General features: G+C 41.5%; 6 protein-coding genes across 10 annotated transcripts; 3 read left to right on the forward strand and 3 right to left on the reverse strand.

The window, feature by feature from the left end:
* Positions 1 to 257: 257 nt before the first annotated feature.
* On the reverse strand, positions 258 to 2,482 carry LOC104809879 (patatin-like protein 8). Its single transcript, XM_010535980.1, has 3 exons — positions 976 to 2,482; positions 562 to 893; positions 258 to 370 (listed from the first exon to the last, which is right to left on the reverse strand). The coding sequence occupies exons 1-2, from the start codon at positions 2,257 to 2,259 to the stop codon at positions 576 to 578; spliced, it is 1,602 nt and encodes a 533-aa protein (XP_010534282.1). The 5' UTR covers positions 2,260 to 2,482; the 3' UTR covers positions 258 to 370; positions 562 to 575.
* A 1,243-nt stretch (positions 2,483 to 3,725) lies between these two features.
* On the forward strand, positions 3,726 to 5,645 carry LOC104809880 (V-type proton ATPase subunit G 1-like). Of its 3 annotated transcripts, none has more exons than XM_010535982.2 (4): positions 3,726 to 3,826; positions 4,758 to 4,865; positions 5,107 to 5,207; positions 5,284 to 5,645. In XM_010535982.2, exons 2-4 carry the CDS (start codon positions 4,778 to 4,780, stop codon positions 5,425 to 5,427), a joined length of 333 nt encoding a protein of 110 aa, XP_010534284.1. In that variant the 5' UTR covers positions 3,726 to 3,826; positions 4,758 to 4,777; the 3' UTR covers positions 5,428 to 5,645. The 3 variants fall into 3 exon arrangements, with proteins under 3 accessions (XP_010534284.1, XP_010534285.1, XP_010534283.1); XM_010535983.2 differs by having other exon boundaries at positions 3,751 to 3,826; positions 4,763 to 4,865; XM_010535981.2 differs by lacking the exon at positions 3,726 to 3,826 and adding an exon at positions 3,881 to 4,203 and having other exon boundaries at positions 4,763 to 4,865.
* A 953-nt stretch (positions 5,646 to 6,598) lies between these two features.
* LOC104809881 (caffeoylshikimate esterase-like) lies at positions 6,599 to 8,189 on the reverse strand. Of its 3 annotated transcripts, none has more exons than XM_010535984.2 (2): positions 7,400 to 8,189; positions 6,599 to 7,089 (listed from the first exon to the last, which is right to left on the reverse strand). In XM_010535984.2, exons 1-2 carry the CDS (start codon positions 8,120 to 8,122, stop codon positions 6,823 to 6,825), a joined length of 990 nt encoding a protein of 329 aa, XP_010534286.1. In that variant the 5' UTR covers positions 8,123 to 8,189; the 3' UTR covers positions 6,599 to 6,822. The 3 variants fall into 3 exon arrangements, with proteins under 3 accessions (XP_010534286.1, XP_019057724.1, XP_010534287.1); XM_019202179.1 differs by having other exon boundaries at positions 6,599 to 7,075; positions 7,386 to 8,189; XM_010535985.2 differs by having other exon boundaries at positions 6,599 to 6,827; positions 7,138 to 8,189.
* A 1,359-nt stretch (positions 8,190 to 9,548) lies between these two features.
* Positions 9,549 to 12,383, reverse strand: LOC104809882 (mRNA-decapping enzyme subunit 2). Its single transcript, XM_010535986.2, has 8 exons — positions 12,010 to 12,383; positions 11,689 to 11,840; positions 11,168 to 11,295; positions 10,947 to 11,042; positions 10,457 to 10,609; positions 10,258 to 10,361; positions 10,090 to 10,157; positions 9,549 to 9,981 (listed from the first exon to the last, which is right to left on the reverse strand). Exons 1-8 carry the CDS (start codon positions 12,096 to 12,098, stop codon positions 9,743 to 9,745), a joined length of 1,029 nt encoding a protein of 342 aa, XP_010534288.1. The 5' UTR covers positions 12,099 to 12,383; the 3' UTR covers positions 9,549 to 9,742.
* Positions 12,384 to 14,528: 2,145 nt separating this feature from the next.
* LOC104809884 (ankyrin repeat-containing protein ITN1) lies at positions 14,529 to 17,393 on the forward strand. Its single transcript, XM_010535987.2, has 4 exons — positions 14,529 to 14,830; positions 15,298 to 15,816; positions 15,900 to 16,309; positions 16,415 to 17,393. Exons 1-4 carry the CDS (start codon positions 14,809 to 14,811, stop codon positions 17,243 to 17,245), a joined length of 1,782 nt encoding a protein of 593 aa, XP_010534289.1. The 5' UTR covers positions 14,529 to 14,808; the 3' UTR covers positions 17,246 to 17,393.
* Positions 17,394 to 18,077: 684 nt separating this feature from the next.
* LOC104809885 (UPF0496 protein At3g57100-like) lies at positions 18,078 to 19,550 on the forward strand. Its single transcript, XM_010535988.2, has one exon. The coding sequence runs from the start codon at positions 18,336 to 18,338 to the stop codon at positions 19,425 to 19,427; it is 1,092 nt and encodes a 363-aa protein (XP_010534290.1). The 5' UTR covers positions 18,078 to 18,335; the 3' UTR covers positions 19,428 to 19,550.
* Positions 19,551 to 20,149: the final 599 nt, after the last annotated feature.

The following is a 20,149-nucleotide window of genomic DNA, read 5'->3' on the forward strand; positions in this document are numbered from 1 at the left end:
CTTTCAGCGGATTTTTTTTTTTTGTAAACAGTCAAACCGAAACCCCGAAATTGATGGATGTATAATGGTTTCATGGCGAGCCAAAAAAAAAAAACTACACAATAATCAAAACCGAAACCCCGAAAATCGACGAAATCTCTATTCGATATACGTTTTCTGGATCTTCGATTGTAGCGAAAACCAAGAACTCAGCAACACGAGAGAGTGATGTCGATGAATTTCTCTCGGATCATTGATGTCTTTTTCCCCCCCTCTTTCTGTACTATCAAAACGAGATCCGGAGGCGCGGTTATCCATTCGCTTCAAAGCCCTCGAAACTTCGTACATCTTCACTCCCCGAAAAGTAAACACTAGCCCTCGGAACATTCGCCTATCCATCCATCCATTGACAGTAATAACACGATGTAAGTAAACTATAATCGAATCATACCCGAAAATCGATACTTTGGCTGGAAAAATCACATATTTCTTCATTTTTATCGACGGTCGAACTACGATTACTGGAACCGAAAAATGTAAAAAACAAGAATTGTAATGAAGTAACGAGGCGAGAGGACGTACCGAAAAAATGCTATCTATCGTTCTCTAGAGATAAGGGAGAGAGTCGCATTGACGGCGTTACGGGTAGTTCTCGGGATGGATTGTCTTAGGGTTACGGTCGGAGAAGCCCTGCAGCTCCTGCTCTGATGCTCTCTCACCAGTTCCCCTGCAAACCATTCCAGTTTCTCCGAATTGCTCATTTCCCCGATCCTTTTGCTCCCGAACAGTACGGATTCCACGTTCTTCTGCTTCAGCATCTCGTCCGCTATTTCCGTCAGCATTTTCACGTTCTCCGAGCTCGGATCCGTGTCTACGTTCGGACCACACGCCCCTAGCCGTGACCCGCTCGCCTGCTGCACATTGGAAAACTCCTTCAATTCTCATTTCTTTGGTATAATAAGGAACTCGAAAAAAAAAGACGAATTTTTTTCATACCTGAATCCGCACATAGTTGCTGCTTCGGAACGGTCCAAAGCCCATAGCCACGGCCTGATCAACGAACTCAGCCGAGCCATCACCCGAGATCCGGGCCATGGGTCGAACCCATTCCTTGGCCTTCCAGTTCTTAACTTGCTCGTAATCATAGTTCACCTCGAAGAGCTGACCTGTCCCAAGTGACAGAACCAACAAATCTTCCACATTCTTCGCATACGGAAACTCCAACTTGTTGTGCACGACGTGGGTGATGGCCGCCGCGGTCGGGTTGCTCATCGCGAGCCCACCCTCGACCGCCACGCACCGTGTTTTCCCATCCACCGAGCTCATACGGACCGGGTCGAACGTCCCTGGCTCGGCCCACGTGGCTCGGCAAATCTCTCGGAGCGTGAAATCGTAGCTATCGCTCTCGAGCGAGTCGGCTCGCGAGAACAGGAACGGGGCCGTTGTGATGAGGTCGTAGCAAGGGATGAGCAGTGGCTTGAGAGTGTCCTTCAAGGTTAAGTCAGCGAATGCCTCTTTCATGATCTTCTCGAGGCGGACGGTGGCGGCGGCCGTCGCGGCGGAGGAGGAGGAGCAACCGGAGCCGGGCTTCATGACCCGTTTCAGAACTCCGGCGGCTCCTCCGCCGCCGGGTCTGTAGAAGCCCTTGGCGTTGTCGACGAGGAAGCGCCACGTGTCATCCGCCTTGAAGATCGGACGATTCCCGTCCCGAGTTGCGAAGAGCATCGCGGCAACTGTCGACCCGATTCCGGAGCCGGCGGCGACGTCGAAGTAATCGGCGATCCGGGCATTCGGGTCGCCGGATTTCTGCTTCAGGGCCTGCTCCAGGTACGCGAGGGATTTTCCCGCCAAAATCCCCCTCATCCCTCCGCCGTCGATGCTCAGGATACAGATTCTCCCTCTCGAGCTCTTAAACGACAGCGACGACGATGACGACGCGGAAACGGCGGCGACGGCGGTAGGGGTCAACGGGGATCTCGGAGACGGACCGGGCTCTGACTCGGAAATGGGTCGAGGGCTACGAGGAATCCATTGCCTCGGATCTTCGTACCCGAACAAAAACTTGTTCTCGAGAATCGAGAAGATCTCGTAGCTTAGCTTGTCTGGGTCGATGCTAGGCTCGTGTGGTTTAATCGCCGCCGCCGCCGCCGCAGGACTCGGCGGAGTTCGTGGGTAACCCCTGCCGGTGCCGGAGGGGCTATGACTGACGGCTAAGTTCTTCCCCTTGGAGGAGGAAATATCCGGCGGCTGCTTCCGGCGAATAGCCGGTGACTTTGACATTATGAAAGCTCTGCGGCTATGGCGGAGAGGCTGATCAAATCGAGAGAGAAGCGTTGAAGATGGATTCAAATGAGAGGTTGATTTCGTTTTCAGTTTTTTCTTTTTAGAAAATTTAAATCGAAAAGAATTCGGAGGCAATGGTCGGACGGTTGGTCTCCCGGCGGGTCGGAGATGAGTGGGGCCCAGTCGCCGCCATTGGCAAAACCAACATGGCAGACCACTACTCGAGTTCTCTCTGGTGTCTCGTTCCCACGTCGAACGTTACGCTTAATGTTATCCCTATATACACACACACATATAAAAATATTTATAAGTTAAATATATCAACCCACTTAGTAATTAGGGATTTTAATGGCTTTTGAGTGATGAGATATGTATTAACTAATTAAGGAAATATAAATTATGTCATAAGACATAGCCATCTTTCTTCTTCCTTTTTCTATGCAGATTTAATGCGAAAAAACGTAAATTGGAAAAAAAAAAAAAAAGCGCCAAAGAAAGTAAATTCCTTTAAGATTTTGTGGCAAGTGTAAGTATTTTTTTTGGCTGTATGTAAAGAATAATACTTTAAAACACTTATAGAAACTTGTAAACTAATAATCCCCCATAAAGTTGGGCTTATATTTGCAAAGATATCTCCCAATTTTAACTGTTTTTACTATTTTATATACATACACAGATATATATACATACACACGTATATATATATATGTAAGCGTGTACTCTATGTTCATGAGAAATAAAACACAGAATAATATAGCGTGTACAGATGAAATTTGTAGGTTATAATATGTATTGGACAGATGGCAGGAGGAGAGTAGAGGAACAGAGATTAATTAGTTCGTTATAAGATTGTTAGTTATAGGTTATGATATATATATATATATATTTGGCGTTCGAATAAGGTTTGGATGGAGAATGGTTTGGTTCGATTCATTTTTTTGGGTTTTACAAAATTAGATACTAATTATTATTATATTATATTTGATTTGATTCGACTCCGATTGTGATTCGGTTTGATTTCAGTTTTTATTCAAAAATATATCTCTTTATAAAAATTTAGTTTTCGGGTTTTTTAAAACTTTGAATTTTTAAATTTTTTAAAATTTTGATTTTTCTAAAATTAATATTGTTCGATAAAAATATCATATTTTTTTTTCGATACAAACAACCCTCCCATATATATATATATATATACATATAGAAAAAAGAGGCATGTCTCATAAGACATACTTATATATATAATATCTTTTTTAGGTTTAGTTTAATTATTATTATATATATATACATACATATAGAAAAAAGAGGCATGTTCTTATAAGACGATATATATATATATATATTCTTTTTTAGGTTTAGTTTAATTATTATTATATACATACATATAGAAAAAGGGGGGCATGTTCTCATAAGACGATATTTCGAGGGTAATCCAGAAATAACAGATATTATAGGGACTTTAATGATATTAGCTCAAAGTGTTCTTTCTAGCAAAATTATAACTTTTCGAACTCGACCCCCCATCTCTCTCTAACATTTCGAAGAGAGCGTTCACCGGATCCACGTGGTACGATCTTCCTGTTCAAATTTCTGTCTTCCTTGATCTAGGATCTCTGTCGATTTTGACCAGTGATTTTGGGATCCCTATCGTGTCTTAAACTGAGGATATGTGTGTTCTGATGGAATTTTGGATATGATCTTGCATGCTCAATTGATGGGTTCCTGTTCGAATGCTTTGATCGTTTATGTTTTCTTCGATTTTGAGTGATTGTGTTGTCGTGATCCACTTGTCGTGCGATTTTCTCGTTTGAATCGAAATTTCATCCGATTTTTCGTGTGAATCGAAGCAAATAGCACACTAATCTCGATAATGCAATGGCGGGTTTCGCCTATCGCATGCGATGCGATGGTTTGGTCGGACTGATGATTCGGATTAGGCTCAGGGTATGGGTTTTGTCGAAAGATTAGAGCCTCAATTTCGCTTCTTAGATGTCGTTTGTGGTCCGATCAAAACCCACAATGTTGTCATCGGAATTCTTCTTAGGCATAGGAGGAACCGAGTGAATCTCGTGGGTTTTTGCTTGTACTTGTTTCCTGTACATCACTTTCTTCTCATAGTTCATAGATCTCAAATTGTTTGGCTTTTATACGGAAGAATATTTGTTATCATACTTTGATGAATCCGCATTGTTCATAGATGATACTATTTCTCCTTGTACACTAGTGTGATTATGTTTCTCCTCTCTTTAGTCTACTGATTTCTCAACCCAACCTTTCAGTTTAATCTTCTGATGGTGTTCTCTTCTATGAAGACGAGTTTGTTTTGCAAAACAGCTTCAGGGTTTTTCAAGAACTAGTTAGGTTAAATAACTGTTTCGTGCATCGATGATTAAACGATTTTTACAATGTCTGTTTTTGTTTTTGTGGTTTAGTTTTCGGTCGATTTCTTCTTTTGAAAGCTAATGATGCAAGTGATGTTTTGATGGTAATTTTGACAGTGCAGAGAAGTTTTGTAACAATGGAGTCAAGCAGGGGGCAGAATGGCATCCAACTTTTACTCGCTGCAGAACAAGAAGCTCAGCAGATTGTCAATGCCGCTCGGAACGGTAAGTTCCATGGAATTGTTTCAGAAGATACCCTTTTCTTTCGGGTTCTTTTTCTAGATTAGCCGAAACTCGTCCAGAAGAAAGGATTTGCATTGTTTAGTTTATGTTCTGTGTCATTGCTTTCCTATCAGGTTCAAAGTTTCTTTTTTTTTTATTTGTATCTGCTTATGGAAGTTGCATGTGTTTTTTCTTGCCAAAATCCAATATTATGTGATATATATATGGCTATTCTTTTTTCCAGCCAAAATGGGGAGGCTGAAACAGGCAAAGGATGAAGCTGAGAAGGAGATTGCCGAATTCCATGCCAATGTGGAAGCTGAGTTCCAGAGAAAAGTGGCGGAGGTTCATAATATAAAACTAAGATCTATATCTATATATTTCAAACCAGAGTCTCTATTTACATTTGATCGATTTTCAGACAAGCGGAGATTCGGGTGCTAACGTGAAGCGGCTTGAGCAGGAAACAGACTCGAAAATCGAACAACTTAAGACACAGGCTTCCGATATATCCCATGATGTCGTTCAGATGCTTCTGAAACACGTAACAATGGTGAGGAACTGAATTTTTTTAAAAAAAACATGGCCTTGGTAAGCCGAGCTTTGCTTCCTGCATATTCGTTTTCCGATCTCTAAATCCGGATAGGCATCGTTTGTGTTCATCGTTCGTTTGTTGCTAAACTTGTTAATGCCTTACTCATGTTTCGGTTTGTGAAAGAAATCATCCGATGATTTAACGCTGATCGGACCCTGTTGGATTTTCGATGAATTTCTCTCGGATCATTGATGTCTTTTTCCCCCCCTGTAGCACATTTGGTCCGATTTTTGTGAACTTTAGAAGGAAAAAAGAAAAGAGAATAGCGATAAGTTTACAAGATTTTTGGCTAATTTATGGGTTTAGGGTTTTCGTAGCGAGAGATCGGCTGTTATTCCAATGGTAAGATAGCTTCGAGCATCTAATTCTAGGCCTATTTTACTTCTCGATTTTCATAGTTGGATTTTGCGGGTATTTGCTGACCGGAGGAATCGGTATTCGGTAACATGGAATATCCGGTTTTCGGATTTGTGTTCGGATAAGTTTGGATTGCGGATGGATAATTCGCAATTATCCAAATAAGTGATGAAATTTGCATTTTTGAAACATTCAGATGATAGTTTTTTTTTTTTAAATTTTTGGTTTTATTTTTGGGTTTTTAGTTTTTATTTTTTGGTTTGTTGCTTTTGTATTTTTAATAAAATTTCCAATTGGAAAAGTACTATTTTAGCTTTTAGTTTTTAGATTTTATACGCAAAATTATCAAAAAAAGTATATATATATATATATATATATATATATAAAGTTGAAGTTTTCTTTAAAATCGTAGATATTTTAGTCTTTTAAATATTTTATATAATTAATATTTTAAAGAAAATGAAATAGTGTAATGAAAAATCAGATTTTCTTGAAAATCCTATAAAAATGAGTTTTTGGATCTTGATTTTTTCTACAAAATAGTTTTGAAAACTAAAATTATAAAAAATTTTGACTGATTATTTTTTTGGTTTTAGATTTTAAAAGCCCAAATACCTCCACGATTCAAAGCCTCGTTCTGGTTTATTCCTAAGAGATATCTGAAGTTCTGTATCCGTCGATTAAAGCTTCGGGATCGAGTCATGGGTTTTAAAATTCAAATAATTTGGATTTAGGGCCGAATACTCTCGCATTTCCCAAATACGTCTGACGCATAACTGCGGAATACCCTAAAACGACATCGTTTGTACATATTTTGATTTGACAATGATTGTCGGCGAATTTATTAATTCTATTTTAATTAGCCAATCAGGCCCACTGAACTGGGCCCAGGCCCAGGGCACCAAATATTTAAAATTATTTCGAAATAAGTTATTACACAGTAGAGGAGCTTAAATCGTGACATCACAGGCCACGTGGCACACTCCTATTGGGAGAACGATACGACGTTTAATCCCCGCCGTCCGCGGCGGTGGCGGCGGCGCGTGAGGCTCGGCTCCTCAGCCACTCCAACATGTCGGAGAAGACCAGATCACAGTTCTCCTCCGGTTCGCCGACTAGCTGATGCCACATCCCAGGGTAGATCTTGATCGTCTTGTCTACGCTCTTCGCTCGCCGGTGAAGCTCCTCCACGCACGCAGGGTCGCAGACGACGTCGTCGCCCCCGTGAACGATCAGAATCGGAACCTCCACCTCCTCGAACCTTCCCTGTAGATCCTTGCACACGCGCACGAGCTCGTACGGGAGAACGATACGACGTTTAACCCCCGCCGTCCGCGGCGGTGGCGGCGGCGCGTGAGGCTCGGCTCCTCAGCCACTCCAACATGTCGGAGAAGACCAGATCACAGTTCTCCTCCGGTTCGCCGACTAGCTGATGCCACATCCCAGGGTAGATCTTGATCGTCTTGTCTACGCTCTTCGCTCGCCGGTGAAGCTCCTCCACGCACGCAGGGTCGCAGACGACGTCGTCGCCCCCGTGAACGATCAGAATCGGAACCTCCACCTCCTCGAACCTTCCCTGTAGATCCTTGCACACGCGCACGAGCTCGTACGCCGTGGCGGCGCGTGGCCTCGCCACCGTCCTCCTAGGGCTCGCGAGCGCGAGCTTCTTCTTCCATGGTTCCTTGAAGGAAAGATCGGGGATCGATCCGCGCGTGGGGATGACGCGCCAGGTAGGGATGAGAGTCGCGACGACGAAGAGCAAGTGCTCCAACGGCCATGGAGGTTTGAATTTAGCGCTGATTCCGCACATTGCTCCGTTGAGGATGAGACCGTCCCAGCGAGATTTCTGCCGGATCGCGATGTAGAGCGCTATTGCGCCGCCGAGGGACTCGGAGTAGAGGAAACAAGGCAAATCCGGCGACACGTGGCGGCTGCGGAAGTCGTCGAAGAAGGAGATGCAGTCGTCGACGACGGGGTTGATGTCGGGGATGTGAGCACCGAGGCCGTCGGAGAAGCCATGGCCTTGGTGGTCGATAGCGACGGCGATGAAGCCGGATTTGGCGAAGAGGATGGAGGTAAGTTGAAGGAACCAACTGGATTCGCCGGTGAAGCCATGGACGACGGCAACGAGGCCGAGTGGACGGGAAGGAGGGAGAGGGGACCACCACTGAGTGAAGAGCTTGAGGCCGCGAGAGTTGGTGATGAAGGCGGAGGAGTGGGTGACGCCATGGCGGTTGTAGAATTCCTCGGCGGAGAGATCGCCGAAGGGGCTTTTCTCGTTGGCGTCCGCCACCGGATGCAGCCCCATTTTTGTTAGGGTTTTTTCTTCCCCAGAGAGAGGTGAGGAAGGCGTGAGTGGGTGAGGGGTTATACGGTTGGGGGATAATAAATAAATGAGCCTGGATGTAGCCATGCGTTTGGTGTGGGACTGTAAATGCTCTCTCATTTTCCTTTTCTTATTCCATTCAATTTATTTTTTTCGGCTTATCATAATAATAACATTTAGTAGTTGGATAATTTGTTTTTCAGTTTTTAAGGAAACGGGAGAAATTGGAGAGCCATGTTATTTATTATATACTTGTTAGTCGAATGCCGGGATTTTTTGGTGCACCCCGGACTCGGCCTCATATTGTCGCATTCTCGATCTAACTAGACCGAGTACCCACGGATATCCAAAAATTCGCATGTTTCGAGTACCCGTGCCTACCCCACCATGCAACGTACTCTGTTTCAGCTATGCCCCAACGGTATTGATTGATCTTTGGATGATAACCTTACTCGAAAACCCTTAGATTTAGCATGTTAGATTCTGTTACAACACAACCCTACTTTCCATCATTCGTTTCCTATATTTAGACGGTTGATGGATCATTAGCGTGATGCTGTAATGATGTTAAAGGTACTTCGATATCTATTAGTTAAACCCGAAACGAAAACGTACCAATTTCATGTCAGAAAATCGAAAAAAATCGAAAGGCGTATAAAGCAACGTATCAGACAGGATAGACGACCAGCTAGGAGGTCTGCAAATTCAAGCGCTCATCTCGTATTTAGTATAAGCTTGACAGTAATGATATCAGCCGCATCTACACTATGCATAACAGAAAAGCCCGGTTTTTTTTTTTATACGTTCTCTCGACCTTCAACTACTCTTATGTCGTCTTAATCTGCGCGCAGATTCTTGGGGCCGAATTCACAAACCAAATCCATCATAGCATTCGAAAAGGGATAACTAACTCCAGAATGACAGTGTGTTTCAAGAAGCGCATGGTTCCAACATGCAATCAAGTCATCAGCACAAGGGTAATCCAATTGAACATCAGTTCTCTGTTTTGTTTCCCAACTAGGATTGGAGCTCTCAAATGGAGAAGCAAAAGCTGATTAAGCAAACAACCAAGAATCATATTGCAACAAAACGCTATGAGATCAAGCTCTCAAACGACTAGTAAATGATAGTCGCTCACTGATACGTAATTTTTACAGTGAAACCACTATGATTAATTACATCATATAATTTTAATGGTGTGATCTTAAAATAAATCGCGATGATCACATAACAAATGATGTAGAAGGGTGAACATGTAATATAGAAATGGAGAATAATCGGCATTCGAAGAGAGAAAGATTATTTTAAAATTTTAAATTATTTTAAAGTTACGGGAATCAATATAAATAAACAAAATAAAATCTAATTTTAAAAATAATTTTCGATTTGATCCAAAAATTTTCTAATCTCATTAAAAAATATTAATTCCTTTAATCTGTTTGATTTTCCAACTTATTTTTTTAACAAAATGTAAAGGGGGTTCTTGTTGCTGCTATTCAAGACTACACTAGACATCGTATGTACACAACCCAATTCACAGAGACCAAAGACTTGGAAAAAAACTAACCCATCGATCAATATATACACGAGAGGAGATCCACATCATAAGATGGCTTGCAAGTCAAGATGGCCAGAAAAACCAGCTTCCATCACTCGTAGGATTTCGGACGCGTTGAATCTGAAGTTCCTAAGACTTTGTCCGGGCCCTGTGTCCGGACGAGGAAGGTGATGATGATGATGCTCAGTTGCAGGCTTCTTCCTACTACCCTTCCCCTCCGACTCCATTGTTGCGGCGCTGTTCCCGACGAAAGCCTGGTGATTAACTTTCCACACGCAGAGTGCTTCTTGGACCAAAACAGAAAACCGGTTTAATACCCCCGTCTAAATCTTACACTTTTTAATTATCTCTGCCATGTTTGTGAAGAAATCTGGAGGTCTGAGGGGAAAACCTTTAAGTGGGACGTCAGGTCTCCGAGTTACAGGCGCAGGGTGCTTCCATATCCACGACATCAACGATCTTTGCAGATTTTCGTTATCTTGCAACGTTAGGCAGCAAGAAAAAAAAACAACTGGCGGGTTTCAATGGATACTTAAAATCGAGGGTAATTACTACTCACGCGAGAAAAGGTGCCACCATGTACAGCTTAAGACCTGTAACTCCACGAGTTATCACCTGAGTGCTCGCTGGCTGAAGATCATCAAGCCGATGCCATGCAATTTCCTGTAAAAAACAAAAGACAACGAAAAATTGCTACTCACATCATAAGACCAGGCTCGATGCATTATGCATTCTCTATTCTCGGAGAGTTTACATACACTGATCTCTTTCTTCGTTTGTGGTGCAAAAGATGTAGAATCTTTCACCCCGGGAATGATAAAGAGCCGTACTCTTTGCTGCCTGGATACAAATTCAATGTATTCCTCCTTCTTCAGTAGCTCTGAGACATCAAATCCAGTTTCCTCTAGGACCTGTGTTCAAACATACAAGACAAGTAAAGAACAAGGTCACAAATGGAGAGAAAAAAAAAAAAACAGTCCTAGTTACAATACTAATACATCAGAAAGCAAGCAAATTCTTAAGAGCAGATTGAAGATTGAATTGATAAGTCAATCATGCAAACATAAAGAATTTGATTCCCCCATTCACCATACAGCCCAGACGTTTAGCTTCGGCTAGATAACGAGCAATTTTCTTTTGAGAACTACCAAACTGAAACTCCTTGTATAATTAAATATTCATAAGCTCAAGCAGGAAAAAAAACTATTGTTTGCTAGTACAGATACAAAAAAAAAAATCAGTACTCACTTCGCGTATGGCACATTCATGGTCCTCCTCGTCCTTGCTTATCTTTCCACGAGGAAAACTCCAGCTTGAACCTTTCCATCCTTTCACCAGCAGGCACTGAAATTTGCAAAATTTGAGAGCAAGACAAACATTTTCCACAAGTAATTCTAACTAAATCTCATCCGTAAAAGAAAAAAAAGAAAAGATCTAAGGAGATCTTCGATACCACTAAGGGATGTTACCCGTTCATATGTCTCATCGAGGATGATTGCTCCAGTCACAGGAACACGGAACTTGTAAGAAGTGAAGTCTTTGAATATGTCATCGATATGAGCGACATAAGGTCTCAACACATCACAACTGTTAAACACTAGCAAATGTCAAGGGAAACAATACCAAGAAAAGAACACAAAACACGAACAAACTACGGGGAGGAAAAGAAATCGGTCTATGGTACAAGTGAATTGAAAGTCATCATAAGCTCAGCTACTCATTTGATCATAAACTTCTTGAATACCAAACTTCGTTTATAAATTACATGTCGGCCTCCGATAATTTGTTCCTGAAAGCCATCTCAGAGAACATTTTTCATCATATAGACACACGGTGAGAGCGCAGAGTAATAGCCTAAGCCTCCAGTGATCACTTTTGAAGATGGGTTCCGAGCCAATACGAACAGTCCTCGACTTCAAGACAAGAGGATAAGAGCAAACATTGGATCAGAGAGCCACCAAATGCAAAGAAAATGAAAGGAAAAGGATACAAAGTGAAGTGAACTCCTTCAAAGTCAGTGATTTCAGCGTCGGATCTTTTTCCACAGAATTATCTTCGTAGTACCAATAGGCATACTCCACAAGAAACAGAATTCGCTCGAACGACTGCTGATCTTCTTCTGGGACATTCAGAACAAATCGACTGCAATAACCCACCAAATCCTGGATAGGTCAACATCAACAAAGATACCACTACGATTCGAACCAAAGTGATTCCATAACTACACGATCTAGCCAACATTTTTACCAACCATTTTCTGGGAAACAGGTCAGAGGAAACGAGAGAAACCCAGAAGACGGAAAGACCGTACCTACAGAGATCGTCCAGAAGTTCCTTGGAAGGGAGAGAACCGCCGCTGTTCTTCGATGGGGCGCTTGATGACCGATGGAGACCAGACATCGTTTCTTCTTCTCGCCTAGTGAATGTCCTAAAACCCTAATACTGAACAATAAAAAGGATCTCTATCTCTCTCTGCCCCTTCGACGATTGGCTAGAAGTTTTTGGTGAGTTTTCTTTTGGCTGTTTCTCCCCTGCGATCGAGAGAGGGAAGAGAGCTCTCGGCGGAGAAATCTCTGATCGTTCTAGAGAAGAAGAAAGGCTGATTCGAGGGACAGGGGGAGAGAGAGGGGGGAAGGGAGAGCGCTTTTTCGTCGGTCTCAATCAAAGTGGGGCAATCGCACACCCGGATTGGTTGAAGATAGGGGTGAATATATCTTCGATTTTATTTTTTTCTACATTTTTATAATATTATATTTATTTTTTTTAAATTTTATAAAAATGATTTTCTAATTGCATATACTCGATTTCAAGTCATATAAACCCCAATGCAAAATCTGTGAATTCGGATCTAAAATCAAATTGAATACCATAAGTATCCAAAAAAACTTTTGAAAATATCAATTTTTTGTTACTCGTATTTACGCTTTTACCTATCTAAAATCCCTAATCACCAAACTCCGAATACAAATTCGAAAATTTCAAAATATTTGGGTATTCGGATATTGTTTACTGTAACGACATAAAATATTAATTATCGATCAATTTTGAAATTGAACCAAACAAATTGAATCGAACACAACATAGAAATCTAATGAATATTTTTTTTTTAAAAAAAGAAAAATTTCAAACCCAAATATATCCGAATCCGATTCAATCTCCATTAATACACAGATAGTTTCGTTATTCCATAATCTCAAGCATGTAGTACGTCTCTTCTGTGTGTTTTTGTCTATACAAATTGGAGAGAAAAAAATGATCAAAACATAAGTTTACACACACAGATTGTAGGCGAATTCGCACCTCGGAAATCTAAACACAAAGATTTCAGATACCAAAACGTACCATAATCTAATATCCGACACCGAATTGGGTTTTCCAATTCTCAAATTCATCAGAAAAACGGGGAATAAGAAGAAGAAATCTCAGGGATCGGAGACATAATTTACACGCCAGGGAGATGCAGAGATCTACCTAGCTAGTAGGGTTGAAAAGGGATCGGAAAATTCTGGAGAAAACCAGACGGATCCGAGGGAACGTACGGAGAGTGACTATGACGGTCTGACGGAGCGTATCCTCTACCGTCTCCACGAACAGATTCAGACTCCTCACCGGCGGCACGTATAGCGTCAACGGAACCGCCGAGAACGCTACCGCGAAGAACAATTGCAGCATCTCCCTTCTCCGGTGATTCCCGTTTCGATTTGTTCTTCAGATCTCCGTTGGAAGTTTCCTTTCCGATCGTTTTTCTCTCTCGATTCTGCAGATCTCTGGTTGTTTTCGTTGTCGGCAACTCCCTTTCCGATTGTTTTTTTATCACGATTCAGCAAACCTCCGGGGTCGATCTTCGTGGAAAATTCCTTTTCCGATCGTTGATTTCAATCAGCTCTTCATATCTCATGGAAATTTTCCCGTTCCAATCGATTTCTCTCACGAATCTGCAGTTCTCCGCCCCCGATCTCTGTTCGTGTTCCGGTTCCTTCTTCTAACGATTCCGTAGCCCCCCGATCTGGCTCGCTGGAAATTCGCTTTTCGATTTCTTTAGCCAACGATTGGTGCAGACCTCCGATCTCGATCTCGATCTCGATTGTATTTCTCCCTACTCTCGAGACCTTCTATCTCGGTTCCCACCGAATATTCCCTTTTCCGATTGTGTTAGCGATTCTGCAGATCTCCGGTCGTCGGTGCCCTATTCGACCCTGAGAATCTGAGGTCATATGGATAAGTTTCTCCAAATGGTTTTCAATAATTCACGGGGAGAGAGGAGACATTTCTAAACTATTATTTTTTTTAAAATATAGTGTGTTTAATATTATTATTCCAATAGGAATTTGGTAATATTTGAATATTTATATATATTTACATATCTTCATGCATTTTAAAATAACTAATGAAATCTCAAGTTAGGTTAGACTTATATAATTCACCATTTTCGTCTTTTCGACTCTTAACTAGGGGTTTGAATTCTGTTTTGGATATGGAGTAATTCAGTTCTTTATCGTTTTGAATGCGTATAATTTATATATATATATAAGAATAATTAATGTATTTATATAGAAAAAAAATATGTGTTAAGGTCCGATAAATTTTCAAATTAACAAATCTATATATATATATATATATCATAATGTTTATCTTATGCGATCTAATGTTTTTTGGGGAAGAGTTTGAACCAATATTTAGGATTTTTATTTAGTTATATTTTTATTTAGGTTTGAAAATTTTCAAATAAAAATAATTTCTTATTCTGATATCAATTTGGATAACAAGCTATTTTAATTTTTTTTGTTTCATTTATTTTTCAAATAAAAAGGTAAATATCGATTTTGTAGTTTATCATGAAACCTCACAATTTAATGGTCTCGGGGGCTATGCGGACAATGTAAATATTGAGGTTTAATTTAGTAAATAAAATAAAGTAAAGGACCTTTTTGCAAACTTTCGTTAAAAATAATTACTTTTTTTTTGTTTTCCCTCGTTCACGTGGGTCTTCCCCTCGAGTCGTCTTCCCTTTTGCTACCTTCTCCTCACTTTCCCATTTCTCCCTTTTCTGGTCTCTCTCTCTGCAATTATCAGACCGCAAGCTCATCTCACTCAGCTTCGAGCTTCGATCATGGCGTCACCCATCGAAGACGGTAAGAAAGAGCTCATGTTTTCTCTATGTCATGTCATCTGGATCTTTGATAGATTTTGTTTTCTGTGAATCGATCGGATTGTGTTTTAGCAGGAAGATTCTCTGTCTTGCAGAGCCATTTTTGCGTTTTTATTTTTCCTACGTGGATTGATTGATTGGTTTTGTTTGCGTGATTGTCGGAGAGAATCTTCAACCGTTCGGACATGTGATCTTCATTTTCCGTGTCTTGTCTGTGGAAACCCAAACCAGGAATATACATCAATGATTAGAATATTATATCCACAGATGATAAACTGGTAACTGGATTGACAAATCCGTTGGAGTTGGAATACGCATATAGTTATATATATATATGTGTGTGTGTGTGTATGCTCGTCTAGATTAACTTAGAGCTGAGATTTCTTTGACTTTCTGGGTTTCTCGTTCATGTCTTGAGTATCTTTGTTCATCATCCTTTTCAACAAATAGTTGAATCTGTAGGAGGAGAAAGAGATTTAGAGAAGGGAACGATGAATTCACGGTCGAATCAGAACCAAAACCCTATTATGGATCCATCACCTACGCCTTCCCCATCGGCCACTGCAACTGCCCCGGCATTGGTCTTGTCCAATTCAGGCAAGAGAATGGACCAGGCAGGGAGAAAGAAGTACGTGAAACAAGTCACCGGTCGCCACAACGATACCGAGCTCCACTTGGCAGCTCAACGAGGGGATCTGGCCGCGGTCCAGCAGATTCTGACGGACATCAACTCGCAGATGGAAGGGACTTTGAGCGGGGAGGATTTTGATGCTGAGGTGGCCGAGATCCGGGCAGCGATCGTGAACGAGGTGAATGAGTTGGGAGAGACTGCCCTTTTCGCGGCCGCAGACAAAGGGGATCTCGATATCGTTAAGGAGTTGTTGAAGTATTCGAACAGGGAGAGCATTTCGAAGAAGAACCGTTCTGGATTCGATCCTTTGCATATAGCTGCCATTAAAGGGCATCATGGTAATGTTTTGAGTCTTCTACTTAACGCGTTATTCCGTATTTCTACGTAATGGCGCATTATTAATACGTTCTCTTTCTTGCAGCTATTGTTCAGGTCCTGTTAGATCATGATCCGACACTTAGCCACACGTTCGGGCCCTCAAATGCGACTCCTCTCGTATCCGCAGCAATGAGAGGCCATACAGCCGTTGTCAACGAACTCTTATCGAAAGCTGGGAATTTGCTCGAGATTTCTCGGTCTAACGGTAAAAACGCCTTGCATTTTGCGGCGAGGCAAGGGCATGTGGAGGTCGTAAAAGCCCTTCTCGCCAAGGATCCACAGTTGGCACGGAGGATTGACAAGAAAGGACAGACCGCCCTTCATATGGCGGTAAAAGGACAGAGTGCCGAAGTGGTGAAACTGCTTCTCGAGGCCGATCCCGCCATCGTTATGCTTCCCGACAAGTCTTGTAACACCGCATTGCATGTCGCTACGAGGAAAAAGCGAGCAGAGGTAGATTCATCCCGAGTTTTTTCAAACATGTATTGGTTGGTGAAGAATTTTCGGTTCGCCCGAGATCGCTGTTTCAACTCTTGATGTTTTGTTCGGTACTTGCAGATTGTAGAACTGTTGTTGTCATTGCCCGATACCAACGCGAACGCCCTAACCCGGGATCGGAAAACCGCGCTGGACATAGCGGAGGGGCTTCCGCTTTCGGAAGAATCATCGTACATAAAAGAATGCCTGGTTAGCCGCGGGGCCCTCCGGGCGAACGAGCTGAATCAACCGAAAGACGAGCTGAGAAGCACGGTGAGCCAGATCAAGAACGACGTCCACATCCAGCTGGAGCAGACGAAGAGGACGAACAAAAACGTACACAACATCTCGAAGGAGCTGAGGAAACTCCACAGGGAAGGCATCAACAACGCGACGAACTCGGTCACGGTCGTGGCCGTGCTCTTCGCCACGGTGGCATTCGCGGCCATTTTCACGGTCCCGGGAGGAGACAACAACGACGGGAGGGCGGTGGTGGTGAGCCGGACATCGTTCAAGATCTTCTTCATCTTCAACGCGATCGCGCTTTTCACGTCTCTCGCGGTCGTCGTGGTCCAGATCACGCTGGTGAGAGGAGAGACGAAGGCGGAGAGGAGGGTGGTGGAGGTGATAAACAAGCTGATGTGGCTGGCGTCGATGTGCACGTCGGTGGCGTTTCTGGCGTCGTCGTACATAGTGGTGGGGAGGAGGCACAGGTGGGCGGCGGAGCTGGTGACGGTGGTGGGGGGAGTGATAATGGCGGGGGTCCTGGGGACGATGACCTACTACGTGGTGAAGTCGAAGAGGACGAGGTCGATGAGGAAGAGAGTGAAGAGCGCCAGGAGGAGCAGCTCCAATTCTTTTCACCATTCCGATTTCTCCAACTCGGAGGTCGACCCCATTTTCGCACTCTGACCAATTGCCTTTTCACTCTTCCTTCCCTCCTGTACATACATCTCTCTCTATCTATATATATATATATATATATGGCGACAGAGACGAGAATGTGTACGGTCATCTTCATTGGAATTACAAGGATGATGATGACTCCTTTCTTTCTCTTCATTATGAGTTAATGGCGGTCAATTTGGAACTAAACGGATTCGAATTTAATAATTTGATATAACAATCGAACAGTTTTTAAAATGAATAAATTGATTCGAACTGAATAATTTTTTTAAAAAAAATAAGATTTTAAAAACATTAGTATTTTTATTGGTAAAAATCGAAATTAAATCGAATCTGAATAAAGATAAACCTCAATTATCTATATACAAAAAAATCCAAACAAAATATTAAAATAATCTAAAAATATAATAATTTTTATGAAACTAATATATCATATTAAACATAAGTAATAATTATACAATTATATATATATATACATAAATTAGATTTTAAATTATACACTAGTAAAATTATAATTGACAATTAAAATGTATTAACTTTTAAAGATTTTATAATATGCAACTACCTACAAATGTATAAATTTAATTTATAAAGTATAAAAAGCCATTGTATTTATTACTTTTCTATTTCAATTTGAAAAATATATTTATAATATTAAGTTTTTTTATTATTAACATATTAAAATTAAATTTAAAAGTATAAATTAATAAAAATATTTTATAGTATATTTGAATTTTTAGATAATTGAGGTTCTGAAATAACAGAGAGAAATAGAAAATACGTTATTATTAATATCTTATATCGTATAATTAACAAAATTGAAAACCTAGACGAACGTTTAGCAATTTGAAATTGAAATTTGAATTAACAGAGAGAAATTTGGAATTTCGAAGCCTATAATATCAAGATCCCAACGGCTAATCCACACACATTGCTCTCTCTCGCTCTCTCTTCTTCCACACCACATTGCGATCTCTCTCTCGCTCTCTCTTCTTCCACTCACATTGCGATCTCTTTCTCTCTTGCTCTTCTTCCTGAATTCTCTGCTGTTGTACTGTTCTTGATCTTCTGTTTTCGTGTTTGATTTCGGAGAAGGATGACAAAGATGTCCAAGATTTTCGGTATCCGACGCAGAATTCCTGTCTTGACGGTGCGGAAGAGACGGAGCTCTTCGTCTCCTTCTCTTTCTTCTAGGGTTCCCATCCAACCACAAAACCCAGAGCCCGTCAGCTCCAACGGCCTCAAGATCCGATCAGCGTCGTACGATTCTCTCGGTACACTAACCGGTTGCATCGACACCATGAACGAAGATGTCCGACAGCTCTTCCTGTCTTCCGACAGGGATCTTCGGAAGAACCCAGATCTGCTTGACCTGGCCAACGATTTCTTCAACACAAATGCTGAATTATATGTTCTCTGTGAATCTCTGAAGAAATCTCTGGGGAAAGCTGATCTTGGAGAAACCCTAATTCTCCACATTCTCTCTGGTTTCGTGGAGGAAAAGAGAGAAGAAGGGAATTTCAGCAAAACTCTCCAGAATCTTAGGAGTTTCAAAGATTTCACCAGCGACGACCCTTTCGCCGGAGAATTCACCAAGCTGTTTAAGAGCTGTCACGCCGATCTCGTCAAGGTGATCGGAAAACTGAATCTGACGACCAAAAAGCTCAACAGGAAACTCCGGAGAATACGCCGGCGCCGGAGAGTTACGATAACGCTGTTCCTCGCGGCGGTTGCCACCGTGGTTATCTCGGCTGTCCTGGTCGGTGTAACGGTGGCTCCGCCGGTGCTGGCAGCGTTGGGAGCCGCCGTCTCGTTCGTGCCGATGGGTTCTCTGGGTGTTTTCATTTCCACCGTATGGCTGAAATCGCGAAACGCTCTGAAACGCCAAAAGGCAGCGATTAGTTCGATGGAGCGGGGGACGGGTCTTGCGTTGAGCGAAGTCGCGAAAATCAGCGGTTTGGTGAATCAATTCGAGGACGTGATGAAATCAATGGAGGAGACGGTGGACAGCGCGGCGGCGGAGAAGAAATCGCGGTTGGAATGGGTGATGGGCAAGGTGGAGAAGGACTTGCTGACGTACAGAAACGTCATCAGCGTTTTGCGGCGCGAAGGGGGGCGGTGCGACCAGGACGCGCGTTTGAGCAGAGACGTTGCTCGGGACAAGATAACCCAATACCTCTGTGAATGATTTTTTTTTTTTGTATTAGATTGTAGATATTTTGTTTTTGGTGTGTGGAGTTCTCTTTTTTACTTAGACTCCCACCACCAAGTTTACTAATAAAAATAAAGAAATGGGTAATAAATGGTATTATGTGTTTTTTGCTGTGAGAGTTTTGGGCGGAAATGGGCCGTTTTTATCACTATTTTTTTTAAATGTTTTATTAATTATTAGTTAACAAAATGGAAATTCTAAACGATATTTGTATAGGGTTCTTTAAATATTTTTAAAAAATCGTTAATTTATGTGTTAATATAGATAGTTTCAACTACGGGTAGATATTTTTGGTATTCGGTCGATTCGTTTCTTTCTAATTTATAAAATATGTACCAATAGGTTATTATATCAAATTTAGTTTGGTTCAATTTTGATTGCAATTCGATTCGGTTCCCTTTTTTATTAAAAAACTTAGATCTTTTTAAGAAATATTCAGTTTATCCGTTTTGGTTCAGTCTAATTCGGTTTCAAAATTTTGATTTTCTATCAGAAATTTTGAACTATTTGGATGGAAAAAAATAAGCATTTTCGGTTTGATATTTTCAAATTACCGTATTTTTAAAAATATTTAAAAAAATACCGAAAACGGGCGTTTCGGTTCGGTTCGTCCCGTTTCTACATCTCTTAAAAAATATTATTATTATTATTATTATTATTATTATTATTATTATTATTATTATTATTATTATTATTAT

Source organism: Tarenaya hassleriana, unplaced genomic scaffold (genome assembly GCF_000463585.1).
Source record: "Tarenaya hassleriana unplaced genomic scaffold, ASM46358v1 Cleome17, whole genome shotgun sequence".
Classification (NCBI taxonomy): Eukaryota; Viridiplantae; Streptophyta; class Magnoliopsida; order Brassicales; family Cleomaceae; genus Tarenaya; species Tarenaya hassleriana.

Bases quoted from the DNA above. Each gene is read 5' to 3' on its own strand.
- LOC104809879 (XM_010535980.1), bottom strand. From the start codon at position 2,259: ATGTCAAAGTCACCGGCTATTCGCCGGAAGCAGCCGCCGGATATTTCC. The intron at 894-975 runs GTATGAAAAAAA...TCCAATGTGCAG, and splicing joins GCAACTATGTGCGGATTCAG to CAGGCGAGCGGGTCACGGCT.
- LOC104809880 (XM_010535981.2), top strand. From the start codon at position 4,135: ATGGCGGGTTTCGCCTATCGCATGCGATGCGATGGTTTGGTCGGACTG. The intron at 4,204-4,762 runs GTATGGGTTTTG...TTGACAGTGCAG, and splicing joins TGATTCGGATTAGGCTCAGG to AGAAGTTTTGTAACAATGGA. The intron at 5,208-5,283 runs GTTCATAATATA...ATCGATTTTCAG, and splicing joins TCCAGAGAAAAGTGGCGGAG to ACAAGCGGAGATTCGGGTGC.
- LOC104809881 (XM_010535984.2), bottom strand. From the start codon at position 8,122: ATGGGGCTGCATCCGGTGGCGGACGCCAACGAGAAAAGCCCCTTCGGC. The intron at 7,090-7,399 runs GATCTACAGGGA...CGCGTGTGCAAG, and splicing joins AGCTCGTGCGCGTGTGCAAG to GATCTACAGGGAAGGTTCGA.
- LOC104809882 (XM_010535986.2), bottom strand. From the start codon at position 12,098: ATGTCTGGTCTCCATCGGTCATCAAGCGCCCCATCGAAGAACAGCGGC. The intron at 11,296-11,688 runs GTATCCTTTTCC...GACATTTGCTAG, and splicing joins GAAGGAGTTCACTTCACTTT to TGTTTAACAGTTGTGATGTG. The intron at 10,610-10,946 runs GTGAGTACTGAT...GTTTGAACACAG, and splicing joins ATGAATGTGCCATACGCGAA to GTCCTAGAGGAAACTGGATT.
- LOC104809884 (XM_010535987.2), top strand. From the start codon at position 14,809: ATGGCGTCACCCATCGAAGACG. The intron at 14,831-15,297 runs GTAAGAAAGAGC...TTCAACAAATAG, and splicing joins GGCGTCACCCATCGAAGACG to TTGAATCTGTAGGAGGAGAA. The intron at 16,310-16,414 runs GTAGATTCATCC...CGGTACTTGCAG, and splicing joins CGAGGAAAAAGCGAGCAGAG to ATTGTAGAACTGTTGTTGTC.
- LOC104809885 (XM_010535988.2), top strand. From the start codon at position 18,336: ATGACAAAGATGTCCAAGATTTTCGGTATCCGACGCAGAATTCCTGTC.